Raw genomic sequence first — 20,653 nt, 5'->3', positions numbered from 1 at the left:
AGTATATTCAAGGTTATGCTTTTTTGAAATGTCATTAGTAAAAAATCTATTTACTTTGTTAAATTCCTCATAACTAATCCGAATAGGCAAAGCGTAATGAGAGAACATTGAATAAGAAGATTGTAATATTTTAGATTGGAAAATATCAGATGTACATTATAATACAACTAAGAACGATAACTCTTTTTCGCGTTTGCTACTAATAGTCTTATTTCGTTTACACTGTCATCTGAAAACACACAAATCTCGTTTGTTATTTTAACCAATAATTTGAAATGTCTTATCAAGTCTATATATACTGAAGTGACCGGTGTATTGGTTGCAAATGAGCTAATATTCACAGGAAATGGTTATGAATTTTCCGCTTAGATCCTATGGCAACCATAAGAATATATCAACAAATCGATAACATAACTTAAAAAATTTTGCCGTACTGATTGTGAATATGTAATTGGTTGTTTTTTTTAGGTTTATCGTTACCATTTAGTCAATCAAATGGTATCGTTAGCAGCTGGACGCCTTAAAGGCTGTCCTATTAAAACAGATGATTGGAGTTTTGCTCCACTAGCAACACAAGTCGAACTAGGCGATATTCGTGGTCTCAGTGTATCACCTCAAGGTGATTTGTTTATCGCGGGACCTCAGCATATATGGATCCGTCGGTCGAATGATAATCGCTTGTATCCTGTCACTGGAATTCATCCAAGTCAACCTAGACAGTTCAAGGGAGATGTGAATAATTCAAAGAAACGTCATTCTAGTACTGATGAAAGTGTTGTAGATTTAGGATTAGTCAATGAATTTTCATTTAACAGTATCAGCAGTATAACTGTTAGTTTATTTGGTGAACTGTTTGTGGCCGATAATTCACATAACAGAGTAAGTTTAAAATATCAACAATACGGCTTTATTCTTATTCTGTTAATTTCCATAGAATTTTACTTTCCTTAACGATATCAACTTCGAAATTGCTCGAATAGCTAAACAAAAAGCCATCTTTACTCGTGTAGAAATATTTTTTTGTTATAGCAAGCTGTGCTACTGTAATACACGAAGAATGAATAGTTACTTTTGCCAACACCTTGTTTGGTTGTGTGATTTCATGCGAAGCAATAAATTGTTTTCTACTCTATAGTTAAACCTTTTCTAATGTGAGCCATGCATTGTACAGATTGTGATTTTATTGCAGTGTTTGAATTTCACTCTGTTGTGATTTTGCATGATCTACATTGTGCTACTGAATAAACCTTAAAGATACATAAGTTAGACATTCTAATCTGTTTCATTCTAGCTGAATTTACTGTTCTTTTTTTATTTGATCTCCATGATCACGCATGCTTTTGTTGTTTAGTAAGTAATCATCTATTCTGCCACATCTGATCACTGTGTTTGAGCGTGTTTGTCCATCATAAATGTACTACCTTCATAGGCTTTACAAATTCGTTTCACGCGTCCTCTCGAAAGTCATTATACCTTAGACAACAACAACAAATGACTATCTTACATCATACTGCTCTGGCACACTGTGTCCAAACCACTCAATTTGTTTAATCGATTAAACTACTTTGTTGTTGTTTTTTTTTATACTTTTATGGCCTATCTACGGACCAGACGTTTTCCTCTTTTGTGTTTAATGGGCGTAAATTATAATAAAAGTCTATCAATTTAGGACCAATTTCAACTTTTGATACTGAAGATAAATTCTTATTTATAGACAGATACACCAAATTAATAAGGAAATGCTATTCTATATTCCATTTCTTAATTTCGATGCCAACTGTTTGAACTGTTTCTGGTGAGCTACTGCTTCAATAGTTCAGTGTTAGCATCTCTAGATGTTACAGTGAGTGACATCCATTTGAACCCTATGGCTAGCATCATATTCTTAAAAATTGCAGATTTCTCCTGGTGACAAGTTTTAACAAAGACGAAACGTAAGTCCAGCGTTTCCATTCATTACTTGAAGTCATCTAGCATTGAAGAGAAGTGTACAAAATGTCGAGTTACTTCGCTTGATGACTACATTGGAACCCATTTGGATTACAACTGGAGCCGAGAACTAGACGTAATAACATCGGTGTCAACTAATACTAGACTGTTAACTAACCTATGCAAACTTATTGCCAATATAGGGAACTTAAACGAATGTTGCATGTAAAATACCCGTATTTGAGTGACTTAGCCAGTAAAATTCACTTTGTATTGTTTATTTAAATCTTCCCATTGATGTTTAGGATTACAATTGTCTTTTATTAGCATATGTTCATCCTGTGTGGATTGCATCGATATTTGCTTAAGTCATAAGCATTATGAGCAAAGATGAATAATGGCTAGCAGTGGAATCCAGGATGCGCGTTCCGTCCTATTTGGGACTCTTTATCTGGATGTACCTGCATCCCAGAGTTGATGTTTACTCTGGGACTCGAACCCAATATCGTTCGCTTCAATGGGGAAATTCAAATAAACAATACACAAAGAATTTAAACTTCTCCTCGATTGCACTAAGCTACGTGGCTGTCAGGACTCAGCAGTTAAGTGGATGACGCGACGGCGTTTGAAGCGAATGGTACTGGGTTCCAGTCCCAGAGGAAAATCGACTCTGGAATATAGGTTCGTCCATCTGACGAGTCCCGAATAGAACGAAAAGCGCGTCCTTGATTCCACTGCTAGCCATCATCCATCTTTGCTTAAGACTTAGCAAGTAATTTTAATTTAATATCTGGGTACCTATCTTAGCTTGGATGCTAGGTGGATGAAAGATAGGCATTATAACGTAGGTGTTCACTTTGTTTTCAAGTTTCACCCATATCTAAACAAACTAAGTTACCGACTTACTGCTCGCTGATATTTAACGAACTTTTTACCACTATGAGTATGAGTCTTAAATCCTAACTGAAACTCTTTACTGATTAAATTCTACTGTCGACTGGTTTTTGAATTTATTTCAGACATCATATGTTAGAATTTTCCTACAATACCATTTTTATCTCGATATCCTCATTTTTTTGGTATCAGTTTGTATTTTCTTGCTGCAGATGCATTTATCTACTTGTTACTTCACATTTCACTTCACGCTTTATTTATGCAACAGGTATATCGTATACATTATCAACTGCCGGAAATATCTGAAACAGGCAACACGTATCGTATACTACACTCACAAACAGATGAAATCGATTCGTTCGGTTCTTATGGTCAGTTGATTTCTACTGAAAGTACTTCTACTCAAATGATATCACATAGACTAGATTATCGTAATAATGAAGTAAGCGGTTGGCTTTCACAAATTCGTGGTGATGATCATAGTATTAAATTAAGTATACATCGTGATACACATGGAAATCTTTTACGCCTTCAAACCCCAACAGGTAAAATGTTGTTCTTTTATTTTTTTATTTACTAAGCCTTTGTACTGCTGTTTCCCTAGTTGTCCAGTGCTTCTTTAGCCTCAGTTTCCTCTTGACCACAACCAGGTGGCAATCCGAAGCTCCTTTCCTTGTTCTCACGTCTTCCATTAACCTTCTGAATTTTTCAGTGATGCAAACATGATCGATCTAGTTCTGTATAGTGTGATCCGGTGAGACCCATATAGCCTGCATGTTGTTCAGTAATATCTTCATACCCGATGTTGTTAATTCCGACTTTGGAGTTTAAGTCTCCAATCAGGATAGTCAGGTTGTTTCCTGAGCACTTCGATATGATCGATTGCAACCTCTCGGTGCATAACATTGGATAACCTTCATTGTGATTCCCTCCTTCTTGTTTTGAAGGATGCTCTAATGATCCTGGATCCATGACATTCCCATCCAATAAGTGCTTTACATGCATCTTTGTACATCATCAGAGCAACTTACTGAGTATGTGGAACATTTTCTTAATGACCAGGGTGCAGCAGCATCTCTCTCGAATCCATCCTTTTCTGTCCAGCTTGGGTTCGATGGGTTTCAATGATTCCGAGAACCGTCAAGTTGTATCTCCTCATTTTCGTAACTATTTGGTTGGTCATCCCGATCTCGCACATTTTCCAAATATTCTATGTACCTATATTGATTGTTGCTCTGTTTGTTAGAAGGGGCATCGGCCTTGTGACTTCTGAAGAATCTCGGCATTCACCATGAGGCGTCATAATTCTTCCACGTTTGGTTATTTCTGCTGGTGTTTAGCCAATGGATCTTCAGCATTTTACATAAACACCTGTTAATAGATACCTGAACCTTTTTGTGATGGTTGTGGTATCCCTCCAAGTTTTAGCTCCGTTTTGGGCACCCGGGCAGTATCCCAGCCCTCACATAAATCGAATGATATATGTGGCGCTTATCTATTTGTTGCCTCCTTGTATCAATGTTTATTTGTTTAAATAAATAAATAAAAACAGTATAACTTTCTTGACGTTTGTATTAAAGATTCTCACTTTGATATTGTTTGACAGTTGTTTTGAGTCCTATATGTTCTTTAACTGTAGGAATGCTGTCCTTGCTTTACCAACCCTTACCTTTACGACTGAATCGGACCCTCCTTCTTCATCGATGATGCTGCATAAGTACGTGATAGTTTCCACCTCTTCTGGAGCTTCTCCATCAAGTTTGATTGGGTTGGTGTTTTCCGCGTTTAATCCTTTTCGGTTGTTTCCATAGTAGTTTCCTCTTCTTTGAGTAGATCTTGAACCTGTTGCTGAGTGCTATCTCGAATTCGTTGAGTTTGTCAGTATCTCGAAGAACAGCTATATCAGACTTTTTTAGTGTTGTTTGTCGAGGTGTCCAATGCTTCTTTAGCTATAGTTTCAGCTTGGTCACTACCAGTTGGAGGAAAATGGTGCCACTTTTAACCATTTTGTTGAAAAGATACAGATTCTCAAGTTTCTCACCATTCTGATTCCTTTCTCCAATTCCACGTCGTCCCATGACATCTTTATACTCGGTGTAATATGACTGAGTGCTAGGATTTGTCTTATTCATTAAATTCTTTTTTTTTTTAAATTTCAGGTCATCTATACAATGTAACACTGGAACCCGGTTCTGGACAACGCATTAGTACTCTTGTTGATCCCGTCAACGGAGGTCTTTGGAAATTTCTTTATTCATTTGACGGTCTCTTAACTTATTTAAAAAATCCACAGGATTCAAGTTATATACAATTTCACTATGCTCCTGAATCAGGTCGTTTGTTACAAATTACGTATCCGAATGCTAAATCTATTGATGTAACTCGTATTGTCAGAAGTCAGATCCCTGTGAATATGAGATTTCACACTTTGGATGAAGTTTCATATCAAGACAATACACCTAAAAGTGTTTCAACAAATACTCCCGATCAGTTGTCCACAGGTACGCTTACACATTATACTAAAATGTTTAATTATGTATGGCTACATACTTCTCAATGCTAAAGTGTTATTGAGATAACTTTGTTTTCAAGTTATTAACGGTATCCCAAATAGTTAACAGTTTATTGTGGAAGGCATAATCACTGATCAAGGGACAATTACGTTACTTTGGATTCAATAAATTACTATGAATGTCTCAGGTATTGAAGTTGTGTCAGTCTAGACCATGGAATAATGCACCATAGTAATTGTAGTTAATGTTTATCTTCTTTGTAATGAATAACGTTACTACCTAAAGCAAACCCAGCCGCTCAAACATTTCGTTTGAACTGATTGACGACCTAAAACAAGTATACTTCGAAATGTTTACGGTCAGAATATACCGTAATTCTTCTGCAGATATTGCATAAACTATACATTTTAACAGAATTTATACTAAAAAACATTACCACTGTATTATGTCGCACTCAGTTGTCTAGTTGACGTATAGGTCTAGAAGGCATGTTCTACTGTAATAAGAACTTGCCAACTTCATGTATCTACATCTCAAAGAATACTAGTGATCGTACTTCCACCAATAAACAGCTGTGCAGTGCTCCCTGGCTTTGATTTATAGATTCTCTTAAACATCCAGTAACAAAATATTGTCAAGTGCCAGTCACAGCCATATTAATCACTATAATATTTTGTACTTTAACAGATCTAAAAATTTGTAGATACGTTTTCAGGTTGATCTGGTGAAAACCTGACTCACATATTTGCAGTAAAACGTATGTCTATATAGTGTTCCCAACATTGTGAAATGTCTACTCTCGTACTTGTGTATATTCGTTGATTTCAGGCATTGATAATGACAACATTTCTTTGAAATCGTAACTCATTAATCCAAGCATTCAATTTTAACCCATTTTTTCACTTGTATGAGTCTCAGTGACCTACTTATTTGGAAATAATTAGCCAGTACCGCTATTTTCTCATTATACTTTGACATGCGAATTTGCATGCGACGTAGACCAATCTTTACTAAGCTCCAAAGTAGCTGTTAATAATTTGATGATTAATCAAAATAATCACAGTTATTTTGTAACGTACAATTTTTTAAATACAACGTAATTCAAAAGCTAACCAAGAGCTTTTGATAAAATTTTATTATTTCAGTAATCATGATACAAACTACAGATTCGAATAAACATGAAATGGAAATCGACTATGGCGATTCAAATAATCTTTGGAAAGTTCGCCTAGCTCAAGTTTATCAAGTTCAAAAGGATTTATATGCACCAGTACAATTGATTCGACAAATCACGATACCTGGAAATAATTTAAGGAGTGCTATTGAAAATACGTAAGTTTGTTTACTTCATAGCATATTGATTTTGTTTGAGTATTTGTTTCTAGTTATTTGAGGCGATGATCACTTATTCTAACGTTTAATAGACCATGCATCTTTCTACTATCATGAAAGATTATTTGGATGCAAAAATATTCTCTCTTGCACTGAATCGTAAGCATAGGTATGACTCAGGTAAACAAGACTTAATGTAGCTTAACAACATACTAACTTAATAACTAAACTCTGAAACACTAGAAAATCGATCAATTTGATTATTCATCCACATTTTTTTCCGTAAACATATGGATATACTCTGACTGATCACCAACTAGTTATCATTCTCTTTTTTTCTAGTCCTTAGTTCTGATCTAATTGTACCTACCAAGTCTCACCGTGCCTACTAGTCCAAATAATTTCCGAATACTTCTAACCATCTAACATCAAAACAGTGTATGTTATATTCAGCCACTTAGATTAACTAATAACCACACTAGAATTCGATTGATACAATTCGGTCAGCACTAACTTACTAAACAAACAAGACACTCGTTACTACTTGATGCTTATTCAGTGTGAAGATATCAGTCTTATCGGAGGTCAATCTCTGCCCAAAGTGCTCAATGTTAAGGTTTTTGACTGAAGCTGGCTGACACCAGCTCAAATCCCACAAGGGTCATCAGTCCCCTCCAGATTGTAGGCGATATATGGCACGACACCTAGGTCCAAGATTTCCTTCCGACTACCTCCAACCACATAAAGTATATAGATGTAGATAAATGCGTACGTATATTGATTCATTGTAGAGAATAAATTAAACCTACTAATACTCTTCGGCAGCCATAATTAATCACAAACTACTTTGGAGATGTATACTTATCTTCCCTCATCTTCATCATCTCAAACTACCATATATTGTAATTAATTAGCTAAGTTAACGATCTACAAAAATTACATGTAACGATACAATATATACATATAAGCTTACTGGTTTTTTTCAAGCACTGTACAACGTTTTGATGCACTTTCATTACGTTTCTGAATATGATGCATATTATGGGTTGGGAGGTAGAAAAGTAGAAAGGATTTGACAAATTATATTTAGATATTTTTCAAAGTAATCATTTCATTTTTGTCTACAAAAATTTCCATTGATAAATGTGGCTTGAAATGAATTTATCGTCGAATAAATAACCAGATCAATAAGCCGTCGTTTAGTTTATTATAGTAATTGTTATAGCGCTCAGTTTTCTTCGTATACACGAAATGGACGTTAACTTACCTTGGACGAATATCTACACTAGATTCCCTCCCAGTGTCTATTCTACAGGACTTCAACACAATTCAGATCAAGAACACATGATTGGCCTGACCAGAACGTAAATATATTTCCACACCAAAAACTGACAACAAGCCGATACAATCCGACGACAATCAATAATAATAATAATAATAATAATAAGGATAGGAGAATATATAATTCATATAACGCCTGCCGGACTATCTACAAGCCTGACTGAGCAAGCAACCAATCATTATCATTCTCGCTCACACATCAGTAATAATCATAACACCAACTCAAAGCACTAATTCACTTACACAACAGAAAAATTTGATCACGAATTCAACACGTAATTGTAATGCTTTGAGTTAGTAACACCACGTCTCAATAAATACTTCTTGAAAAAAAAGATATGATTTCACTTATTTATTTCTCCTCTTTAACCTCATATTTTAAAATATTGTTATGGTGACTAGCATAGTTATAGTGACGTTATAGGCCAGTAATGTTGATATTTTAATCTTATAAATAAGGCCGATTTGTTGTTTGGATTACTAACATCATTGTTAGACATTCATGTATATTATACTGTAATCAGTATTAATTGAAGTCTGTTAATGAATTAATCTTGTGAGTGTTCATAAAAATTAAGTAATTCATCATAAGGATTTATTTTTCCATTAATTGATTGCTGATAATCTAATGCAAGCCGATAAGTTTCTGCTAAAAAGTCTACATATTCTTAAGTTTCTTATTATTAATAGCCAGTAAATTCACTAACTCGTCTCATCTATCGGTCATCACTAACATTTTCCTAAGCCTTTTTTACACCAGTAACCAGTACAAGTCATAGTAGGTGGTTAAATTGTTTGCATTAAATGTTCATAATAACAATAATTGACTTTTTCTAGAAATCAGTTACTAACATCAACACTGATTACTACTTGGTAGTTTCACATATTAACAATTGATGTACGTGGTTTTAACCTCTCATCCGATAACATAACAGAAAAGTGTTTCGTTAAGCCATCCATTTCTTACTTTCCTACGATCTAAAAACAAGTTAACAAGTCCAATATAGCGCACGGTAGCAAGCTCCTGAAATATCATTCACACCTGGATATAGCAAAATATGTCAAGATATTTGTTCATCAATTACCATTATAAGTTTTCCTTTCATTCTAGCTGTCATATAGACATTTTAAATATTCATCTCGTTTCATCAAACATATACTTTTCCCTATGTAGAAATGTATGGACGTACCATTTGAATGATCAAAGTAATCCAAGAATACTTGATACTCATACTTCAATAGATGGCAGAGGATATTCGGATTTTGGCGTAAATTTTGATAAGCAATCACAACCATATCAGTTTTTTAAGAATCATTTTCGGCGTAGTATTTCGGCGCAAAATTATCGATCTGGATCAGATGTACATAGTTCAAAACGTCAAATGTCCGATCCCTTTTCTAAGAGATTTACTATTCGGGCTAATTATAATAATAATAATGAGAGGAATTATAATAATCTTGGTGAAGAAGTAGATTGGCATTATCAGAAGACCCTGACAGTAAGTGATAAATGTTTGTCGAATAGGTAACTCACTTCTAGTACCATTTGTTTGTTAGGATCACTACTCAATAATAACTGATAACTTTTGAATCATTTATTTTGTGTATAATAATAATAATAATAATAATAATAATAATAATAGTGTTATTCTGAGGAACCTGAAAGTTGACAATATCAGAATTATTGTCAAATAAACAGACTTCAGAAAAACATATTGAACTAAAGTCTCATCGTATACAAACAGTGAATCAATATTATGAGATTTACTTGATACTTGCATGGGTTGATGTTCGAGATTTTATGACTCAATAGTCCAGATGAATTCACCTTTAGTATGTAAAAATGGAGGAGCTTACAAAACTGTTGGTTACTTATAAACAAAATCGTTTCAGTTTTTTATAAAGCTGTGCTGTTGATTATGTTTACTATGGCATTAAAACATTCACTAGTCAGTTCACCCAAATGTGATGTTAGCTTTTCCTTAAGTTGCCCCGCAAAAATCAAACCTAATGGTTAAAAAAAGACAACGGATTCATTGAGTAACATCATGGTTCCAAATGAGAATATCTGTTAGGCGCTGATGGCAACTTTTAGGAAAGACGTTTTTCTTTGATCGTTCAACTTATTTCAAAAATCAGTATAAAAAACAAATGAGGGGTGTAATTAAAATCTACAAATTAATGCTGTTTCTTGGATGTCAGTGTTTTATTTATATTTATCTATGTATTTGATTTTAGGTGAATGGACAAAATCTGCTCAATGTTAAATTTAACTGGGCACTACAATTAGAAACTTATCAACACGCTTCAACTGGGCACGTTCTTTTGCAAATCGTTTATAATGCGAACTTTCAACCGATGATTTTTAATGCTTCTGCAAATTACTTACAATCAACAGGAGCACATGAAATGTTTTATCCAACTAAAGCAGATTATATACGACCAGCTACATTGATACTTGCATATACAAAGTAATTTATTGTTTATCAATATACTATCTTAGGAATATAACTTATTGAGATAATTTTCACTGTATCCATGGTCGATAGTTGGTGAGGAAACCGATTTCCAGCTGAATCCTAATCATCATCTTACTGGTTTTGACTACTCACTATTATCGATAAAACTCAGGAGTCATTAGACATTTGGCTGTAGTGGAAAAAAACTGTTCCATGTTTTTCTTATTTACATGATAGCTGAATGTAGTGCGTTTGATGTTTGAAGTAGAATTAAACTCAGCTTAGCAATTACGCGTTATAGCTCAGATACTTAGATACGCAACCAGCCATTAGAAAGGTGATGATTCACTTAGTTTCCTTTTAATTCAGCCACCATCCATGTGTAGATTAAGACAGCAGTATTCTATGTTCCATGTTAAATCAGTGTACTAATAAAATAAACTCTATGCTTATCTGTAAAATTAGTGAAAATGTATGTGAACAAATTAATTAAGAACTTAAGCCACATAAAAGAACTTCAAAACAGGTTTCCCAAATAGAAAGCTACAGAATAGTAGAGAGAATTCTTGGAAAACAAAGTATCTATTGGTTCCACTATAGTTGTTCCGTGTTTTGAATTATAACTAGAAAGAATTCTTAGTACTATGTTGTGCTTCTATAAATACTAATGAGATGGTCTTTATATTCATCTTTTGCAAAGTTGCCAAGATATATGTGACTAGTTTGGTTACTTAGCTGTTGGCTAGTGAATATTTCTAACTGTAACGACAGTATAACTGAATTAATTATGAATCTTTAGATAAAATAACCATTCGCTTATTTTTCTTGACTTTCTAGGACTGGACATTTAAGTGCAGTTGAGTGGGGAAATACAAGTTACCATTTTTCCTATGATGTTCTGAATCGATTGAAAGCAGCCGATTTAGGAAGACCTGCAGATACTCTATCATTTCAATATGGAATCCAAAATATTCCATTTCAGGTAATCATTAATGTTAAGCTCAGACTATATTGTAGCCGAGTTAAACAGCTTTTTTGTCTTTTCCGAGAAACATTTTGGTTTTTAAATTTTTCTCAGAAACTAGCTCCGAATAGATTAGTGTAGCAATTAATACTTGTATGAATTCCTAATATGACAGTAGTTCAACAGTTCCTATGATAGGAAAGGGAAAACAGAACAACATAGAACTCCACAGAAAGCTCATAGTTTCAACTGGTTACCACATGAGCGTACAAAAATTAAATAGGTATACAGTACTCAGATGTTGAATACTCAGAGGAATATAGGTAGCAATCACATTTACACGATTGTGACCGATCTTGCTTTATATTATTTAAAGTTTGGGACTACTGAATTTTGACATCTTGATCATTCTTATCAAACAACATTAACTGTGTTGTTTTACCCTGGTTAGTTATCAGTGTCTTTATTGACTAGTTTGATCACCCTTCGCCTTTTTCTAACCTATCTCTACGTATACCGAAATTTTGCATCATGGTAGGCCATATAGAAACACATGTCTCAGCTACATTGCTTGTCCGTAAGTTACCAGTCTTTCTTTGTGTGTGTATGTGTTGACATAAATCGGCAAATAGTTATGATAAAAATGCTAATGAAGTTCAGATACATCATATTTCTTTTAGTTTTTTTGTAGCGTTAATGCCAACATTATCAGTGAAAGGAAGAATGTATTACTTTTCGACAAACTAAGATAATGAGATTCCCACAAAAATATATATTATACAAAGATAATCTTTTCTCATAGACCGACATTAGCTGAAAAACTAATTAAGATTGACGGGACAGAAGAAAACTGCTTAATTTGTTGTGTTAACCACAATATATATTTGTTGTTTTAATCCTATCACCTGAAGTTAGTATTTGCCACCTCGCCATTGCAAACTAATGTTGCTTTCTAATTATTCTTTTGCTTCAACAACACTGTAACCTACATTTCAATGCTCAGAATATTTGACAGTCTTATTTGTAGAAAGAGAATTGTATATCTTATCAATTTTCAAAGTAATAACCTGAAGATGATCATTGAAATCAATGTTTAAATTACTAAGTAACTATTGAATTATGATGAAGTATTTTTTGTCGGATGAAGTATTTGTTTTCATGTTGATTTATTTCTATGAGAATTTAAAAATCATGTCTCCTATAATATTGATGACTGTAATTTTACTTCAAGTAATAATGTCTTGGTCTACTCAGCGTCGAAATTCAAGATGCTCTCATCGAAATAATAAACGTGTACTACACTTTTTAAATATATTGCGCTGAAAATTTAAAAGAATTATGCTTTAAGTGTAGTCTTCATTATGATTCTTTCTTCCCTCTACAGTGTCAACTAGTCGTCTAGTTTTTAACAAAGTTATAATTACCTGTATTTGTTTACCTTCTGATTAGAAAATAAAGTGTTTTGCTATCGGTGTATAAATGAAGCTGGAAAATAACCCGGAATTTAAAACTGTTTCACTAATTGAATGCTGCTCACTCAGATGACTGAGCTGTAAAAAGCCTACACAATGAATAAGTCTGATTATTGTGCACATTAATCATTAGTTGACATATATTGTTTGTTGACTATTTATTTAAAATTAATTATGAATTACTTTAATTGTTCTATTTATTTATTTATTTATTTTATTCAGTAAAAATTGTATATTCTTATCTGTTTGCAACTTACAGCCAACAATGGTTTCTGTGAGTGGATCAGGTCTCTACACATTACTTTATTCTGATAGTTTTATTGAGTCTAGTGAATATCAAGAAGCTAGTTCATTATCATCATCAAAATCAGACTATATGGGTCTCTCTGGAGTTATCACTCCAACTAGTCTCAGACGTCAGTTTACTCGAATTAATGGAATAAAAGTTAATCGTTTGATGTTTACACCATGGCTGGACTCACCCGGTCCCTGGATCTATGAATGGGGAAGTGATGTTGGCAGTTCTATGAAATTATCATCAGATCATTCACACTTGCTTCGTTTCATATGGCCAAGTAATTATAGGCGTATATCAATATTTCCTAAACAAAATTTTGTAATTTACGATAAAACATCAGTTCGATGGGATTCCAACGGTTTGAAACAACCAATTAATATATTAACTGCTCCACTTGTACAGTTAACTGACACTGCATCTGGTTTTCGGTTACAATATCAGCGTATCTTTCAAGGAAGTTTATTACAGTCTTTGCATATTAATCACCGACTACCAGGTGTAAAAACTGCCCATCCTAATCTTGGAGGAATCCTCAATGCTAAATTCACTTATGGTTATGACTTAAATATGAATGTAAGTTTTCCTGAACGAGTGGGTTTTTTTATTAGACATAATGTTATATGTTATTACATTTACTTCACATAAACCTCTTCAAGAATCATTATAATTGTCAACTACTTTGGAAATCCCTCAGAAGACTGTACAGTTGTCTTTTGTCGCGCACACACCTAATCACTTGATAACAGTAATAATGTAGAATAACTACTCTCCTCTTTATTCAGTGACAAACATATTAGTCCACCTGATTCTCATAATATAATGTTTTGTAAAATTTAACAGTTGAATATTAACTATCATATGGAAGCTATCATACTTCAGCTATGATCTCAAAACAGATGAACATTAGTACTAAACTAAGATTCTCAAACAGCCCTTGCAACTTCTCATCCAAACTTGTTCTCTGTGGGTTTTATTGTTTCATTCATGATTTCACTAAACGAGTATACAAGTAGGAGTTATATAGTCTAACTGAACTTCTCAATGTCCTCCACCGGTCGATCCAAACAGTACCTGTGTGTATATGCCACTGACTGTTGATATTCACACTGACCAATTGTAGGTAAGTGAGTAATTCAATGTTATTATGTTGTTACATGTAGGTTGATGTATATGTCTTTGAACAACAATGCTTTGCGAGGGTTAGTGAATTCATTGCATTAGTTTATGAGCCTGTAACCTATTGTTTGAAAATCTATTTCTTTAACCATTAAGTTACTGTTGCACTAAGTCATTTCTCTAAGGAGCCGCGATCTTTCTTTCTGTTTTATTTTCAATACTTAACGTACTGCTTTATTACGGAGGCTTTCTCAACTAGCCTGCTGTTCTATGCAAATCTTTACAACTTTGAAATGAATTACCTAACTAAGGTAAAGCTTGTGTGGAATCAAGTACAACGTTAGGGACTTGTAATATATCCTCGTATTAAAGTGGAAGCATAAAATATCAGTATGAAGAGAGTTTTTATCAGCAGACTTAATTACGACAATACTTACAAATTTAATATCCTCTTAGTCTTAGTTTATGTATTTATATGAAGTTACGACTAACCAGTACTACTATTCATTTTCTCTCTTATTTTGTTTAGTAATATTCTGTTTCCCATTTGTGAATGAAATGCAAAAAATGGTCATAATTACTCAGGTTATACACAGAATTTATGTTTAGTACCAGAAATACAACAACAACAACAACTAAAGTGTGATTTAAATTAAAACCATAGTGAATACAGATTAAATTCCAGGGTTATACATTTTGTTATGTATCAAATAGGCACAAATATGTCTTTTTATGGGGACGAACTTGTATAAACTGATCGTATGATATGAAGTCCTGTAAACTTTATCTGATTTCAAACGTAAAGGATTCCAATTAGTTTCGTGTCTTCTTATGCCCTTAACGTTACTAAATCAACAACATTATGTAAGAGGGTCAAACACAAAAGTTTTTTGAGCGAATATATGTGAGATACTACCTTGCACCAGACTAAATTAAAAAGAGTACATAGTGTACAATACGTGAAAGAATTTTTCAGAAAGGTTCAATAAATCCTTGGGTACATATACAAAACTCAAAACGTACAATTTTCAAAATTGTGATAATTTATTAAAGAGTACGTACCAACAACAGTACACCACAGCAGTTTCATTAAAAATACTGATTTTTTTAATTATCTTCATCGGTAAGCGAATTTAGTTCATTAGTTCACTACTTTATGTAGTGAAAACTCGTCAAAATTCGAAAGAACAGTCTCACAGGAATTATTCCCCAAGTATTTAGAAGACACCATATATAGAATTATATTTTGATTTAACTCAGCAATGAAAAAATTTTCACAAAGAAGATCAGGCCACATTTTCAAGTGAAATATTTGGACTATATAAGTTTATATAAGGAGTAAAAGTAATTCAGCGCAGAAAACCTTTATTTCTGATATCATTTTCTGAAACAGTACAATCGTATCTCTGATGGTTTGATCTCCTATTCTTTTATAGATTCATACACTTATTAATTCACTATAAATACGACTGTACAGCTGTAGTAAGTGGTATCATCGGAAAGAGAATTTTCCTAACCAAATTACCTTCTTTCAGTGTCACAATAGGATTTTTTCCTTGTAATTGTATATCTAATATTTTAAACAGTTTGAATAAGACTATATTATTACACCAATGGAATTATGGAAAATTTACTTGCTCAATCTAATGTACACTGGCCTTTTTCATATATTTTGTCAGGATAACAGCTATGGATAAGATACTAAGTGCGACAATAGAAAATTTAAAATATCGTTTTCCCAGTTTGTTTGTGATTAGAAGATTGGTATCGCACTGCATCGTGATTTTTCTTATACACTGGATAAAATGTACGAATAATAGGCTAATAGGTGGATTACTGTTTGCTTATCCTGACCACAGCCTAATACTGTGTTTCATATGTACTTGAACTAATCTAAACAGTTGTTTATTTCTGTAAAAGTACTCAAAATATTTAGTCTGACTTGCCTCGAATAATAATACATGAACCATAATAGGAAAACTAAATTTTAAAAATTCTGTTTATACAACTGACTTTTTGTAGAATTTGACTAATCTTTGATTTATCATCTTTATCACTTCCTAATTTAGCTTGTAAGTATTCATACATCATTGTTTATACGAAATAATGAAGATGATTTTGGTAATACAATTAATTCTGATGATAAGACAGTATTGAATGAAGAATCATCAATCCGATTAGATTCATTAACTGGTCGTGTATTAACTATGAATGAATTTACTATCAATTATCAATCCTCTTCATTGCATATAACTTATAATTTAAAAAATATGCAACTTTATCGTCAATGGGATGATCGTCAACGTATTATACAATGCGTATTACATTCAGTAAGTAATAGTTCATGTTTTTTGTCCCTATTTATATTTTCAAATACATCATAAATGTTATTAAATTACGGTTTTCCAAGGTTAAAAACGATGTAATGTCAGTTACTATGTTAAACCCACATAACTTATTCTAGCTTCTGGACAGGTCAATTTATCCATTCTTCTCAAGCTACATTTCGACCTTGCTAATTATTCACATATCAACCTTGATTGTTTTTATGTGAGCGTATGTGTGTACACTTTTTATCCTATGCATCGTATTTCTGTAACTTATTTTTGCCTGATTATAAATGTTGATTAACGCTTGATTAAATCGAGTTGGCTCACACGCCTCCACTGCGCATCATTTTGCTCCGCTCTCTTCTCTTCGCTCCGTTCCTCTGATTGTCTGTTCAGATCAATGAGTGTACAAAATATACGTATTCAAACATCCATCCTCGTACTTGACTTATTTAATTCCGCTATTCATTAACGCGAGTCAAGTCGATAATTTTATACGAGGAGTGAAGATATAGGTATTTCGACAGCAATCATTGAATAACAATCATTTGTACGATCTAACTGGAGTCAAATCTCGGGCCACAAAAACGAGTTCAACTAAAGTATATATTTATATAGTTATACTTTGATCCGATTGGCTTAACGAACTGACTTTAATAAGTAATGACTGAAGTTTAAGATAGTGAATAAATCCTTGTTCTTTCATACTGTTTTAGAGTTCGTTCATTGAAAAATGTATTTAGCTTTGCTTTCATCATGATTTCAAGCTTTACCATTTTCTCCTTTCGTCGATTACATTCATTAATTCAGATACTTAAAGCTAACTTTTGAGCCCTATCGATAAGGTTAATACGTGTTCTTACCATTATCTCTGCTGATCCGGATTCCCCAAGGCATCTAATACTTTTACATTTTTGTTAAATAATTATAGGTCATAGAAACTCTCTTAATCTTTTGTCGAAAACCGGCGAACTAACTGATAACTGGCTTGTTTTTTTAAGAGCCCGATTCATAAAGATGAACTTCTGGGTATTTTGATAGAAGTGAGTACACTGTCCAGCAGTAGAAGTAAGTTGAGGGACAGCGAGGTGTGGCTAAACTAAGGCGCTGCATCAGTCCATAAGGTCATTGGCTGTTCGTCTAAGTCATGTTGGTGGATGCAGACTGTCTACTTGAATCCTGCATGATAGCTTCAACCAGTGATTGAAGGCTTTGGCTGATATGGTTCTGAATCAGTCAAAATGGCGCAGATGTATTTACTCCTTACCTTACCTTTGATCATGGATTCTAGTATTCCTTTATACATACCTTTCCATTCCTTCTTTTCGAACCATATTCTCACTGTTCAGTCTCATTGATTATGGCTGCTATTATGCTGCTGCTATTACTATATTAAACCTACTAATATAAAAGATATTTGGAAATATATCTCTTCGAATCCTGTTGAAACACTTCTATGGAAGAAACAACCTCCTAATCAAGGATACCTCAGTCTGAGAATTTTTCGGAGATTGTAGTATTTTCACAGTTAAAATAACGAGTCAATCTAAGCTAAACCACCACTGAGAACCTGGAAGCATTGGACGGCCGTTTCGTCCCACTGCAGGACTCCTCAGCAGCGCACATCCACCATCCCTCAAGGGGAACTCGAACCCAGGAATTCGCACGAACGATTAACCTCTAGACCACCGAGCCGGCATCCAATAATGTTAATGTCCAACTTCAACCAGTCCATGATCTGGCTCAACCAGTGCTTCTAGGTTCCCAAGAGCGCTCTAGCTTAGATCGATTAGTGACTTCAACTGTGAAAATTGGTGATATGTTTCATCGTACTTTATTCTGTTTACTTAATATGAGTACAAAATACTAAATGGAGAAATTTCGACTATTCATTATACATTTTACCGGAGATTGATTGCGAAATTTATTATAACCGTGTTACTTGTATTTATTTGTTTGTACTTGTTTCGTGAAACGTTAAAATTTTTGATATTTTTCTTTTGTTAAATAGCTTAATAGCAGACGTGAATTGTTATATAACTTGTCATTATCATATCAACCAAACGCTTTACAAGCCTTACAACAACGTGAAGAACGTGAAGGTCAAGTACCACGATGGATCACATATGTACATGGTCCAGGTGGACGTTTAGAGGCTGTGGACCGTGAAGAAGCTGGCACAAGTTTAAGATCACATAGCCAGTTGATTTATAATGCTGAAGGACGAATAGCACATCTTCGTATAGCTACATCAGATCCTCAGCTACCATCGAATGAGCGATCAGAGTCGGGATTAACAAGTCGTTCAGAAGAACTACAGTTCATTTATGACTCAAGAGGTTTATTGGTAAGACGAGGCAATTGGCACTATAATTTTGATGAAGATGGATTCCTCGTAAAACGCCATTTGCACAATCTTTATATTACAGATCAATTTGCTTACAATAGTAAAGGATTGCTGATATGGGCCGAGCGTACAGTTGACAAAAGTGTTGATTCATCGTCCATGAACAATTTTCATTCAACACCATCATCATCACCACTGGATCAATGGGCTTTAGAAGATGACGCAGGTTTAAAGCGTTCTTACTCAGTTCAATTCATTTATGATTCTGAAGATCGGTTGATAATTGTGCGTGATACTTTAATTGTACGGGATTCAGTTCAATATTTTTACGCTGATCCCAAACACCCTACACGTGTAACGCATATTTTTAATCATGGACGTTTGAAAACTATCCGACTGTTATATGATCCTATACATGGTCATGTATTTGCTTTAGAGCAATATGATAATGGTGGTTTAAATGCAAATAACGGTAAGAGAAACCATCTGAATTCTAATAGTATTCCATCTCCAATGAACTCATTCGATGATAATCAGTTTCATCATGATTCTAATACTTCGGCACAAAAACGTGTATTTTTCATAATTACTAACCATGAAGGTAGTCCAACTGCGGCCTTTTCTGAGAACGGAAAGGTATGTATGGATTATTTTCCTTATATCTGTTTGTTTCAATATCCTAAAGTTAGTGCACGATAGCAAACATCCTTGTTTTCCTCATATAGGGATATATTTATAGAGCTGTATTGAACTTCCTATATCGGTTAAACGGCACAGTCGTAAATACGACTTAATAACGATGTATATATTCATGCGGCAAAACGTTAATGGTATCTGATTAGTGCATGAATTTTTAATAACATTACTCAGTTGTTAGTGGACAGAACTATATTTGAACTCATGACTCAACTTTCAAGCAGTTAAATGCTGAAATATTTGAGACAGATCTATTTACATAATTGTCATACAGAAATAAAAGGGGGATTATTCCTTTATAGTAGTCAATTTGATACATTAATGGAAAGAATTGACGTTTAAATTGAAAATTAATGTAAAAGAAATATATCACATCCAATTCTCCTCAAAAATATACGTTAGTTTAATCTAATACATAAGATTGGCAGTATTATTACTTTAAAATTGGCACTTTTTCTGCGTTTAATCACGTTACTATAAAGATGGTTTGTTCCTTAATCATTGGTATTTTTTTTAAATAAATGATTTATTAGGTACATTGCTTTATAAACTAATCCGTGTTAACTCTGATACATAGTGTTATTTTTTTTATTTTGACCTCAGAACTCTTCTGTGATCATTACTTACAATAACATACTTATAATGTTATTGTTTAGACAACGTTTATTAAATGTGCGATGATTTTACTATGACCTGTACTACTTAAACTTGTGTTAATTTAATTCGGTTATTTATTTACTCTGAAGAAATGGCTTACATTTAGTCACGAAACGTCAGAAATACAATTTTTCTACTCATTGGGATATAACAAAAATTTATTTATTATTATACCAATAATGATCACCATTATGAAAAGAATTACGTCGAAAGATGTCAATGATACTAAAGTTATCGTAGGTTCCTTTAGTGTCTCTAACTTGTGTTTAGTAATAAATGTACAATTTAAAAATAATCACTAGTAG

General features: G+C 33.5%; 1 protein-coding gene across 1 annotated transcript in view; it reads left to right on the top strand.

Moving 5' to 3' along the window:
• The window catches only part of Smp_150770 (putative teneurin and n-acetylglucosamine-1-phosphodiester alpha-n-acetylglucosaminidase), a gene marked incomplete at both ends in the record, with an annotated part of 72,881 nt that overhangs the window by 49,911 nt on the left and 2,317 nt on the right, over window positions 1–20,653 (top strand). The window contains 10 exons of the mRNA XM_018788770.1: window positions 469–879; window positions 3,092–3,368; window positions 4,983–5,324; window positions 6,482–6,668; window positions 9,184–9,508; window positions 10,248–10,480; window positions 11,306–11,450; window positions 13,164–13,775; window positions 16,388–16,648; window positions 18,660–19,631. Coding sequence (XP_018654280.1) covers window positions 469–879; window positions 3,092–3,368; window positions 4,983–5,324; window positions 6,482–6,668; window positions 9,184–9,508; window positions 10,248–10,480; window positions 11,306–11,450; window positions 13,164–13,775; window positions 16,388–16,648; window positions 18,660–19,631 — 3,765 coding nt within the window. The remainder of the gene's footprint in view (window positions 1–468; window positions 880–3,091; window positions 3,369–4,982; window positions 5,325–6,481; window positions 6,669–9,183; window positions 9,509–10,247; window positions 10,481–11,305; window positions 11,451–13,163; window positions 13,776–16,387; window positions 16,649–18,659; window positions 19,632–20,653) is intronic.

Source organism: Schistosoma mansoni, chromosome W (assembly GCF_000237925.1).
Source record: "Schistosoma mansoni strain Puerto Rico chromosome W, complete genome".
Taxonomy (NCBI): domain Eukaryota; kingdom Metazoa; phylum Platyhelminthes; class Trematoda; order Strigeidida; family Schistosomatidae; genus Schistosoma; species Schistosoma mansoni.
Note: the sequence above shows the minus strand (reverse complement) of the source record. Positions and strands in the feature narration are given on the sequence as shown.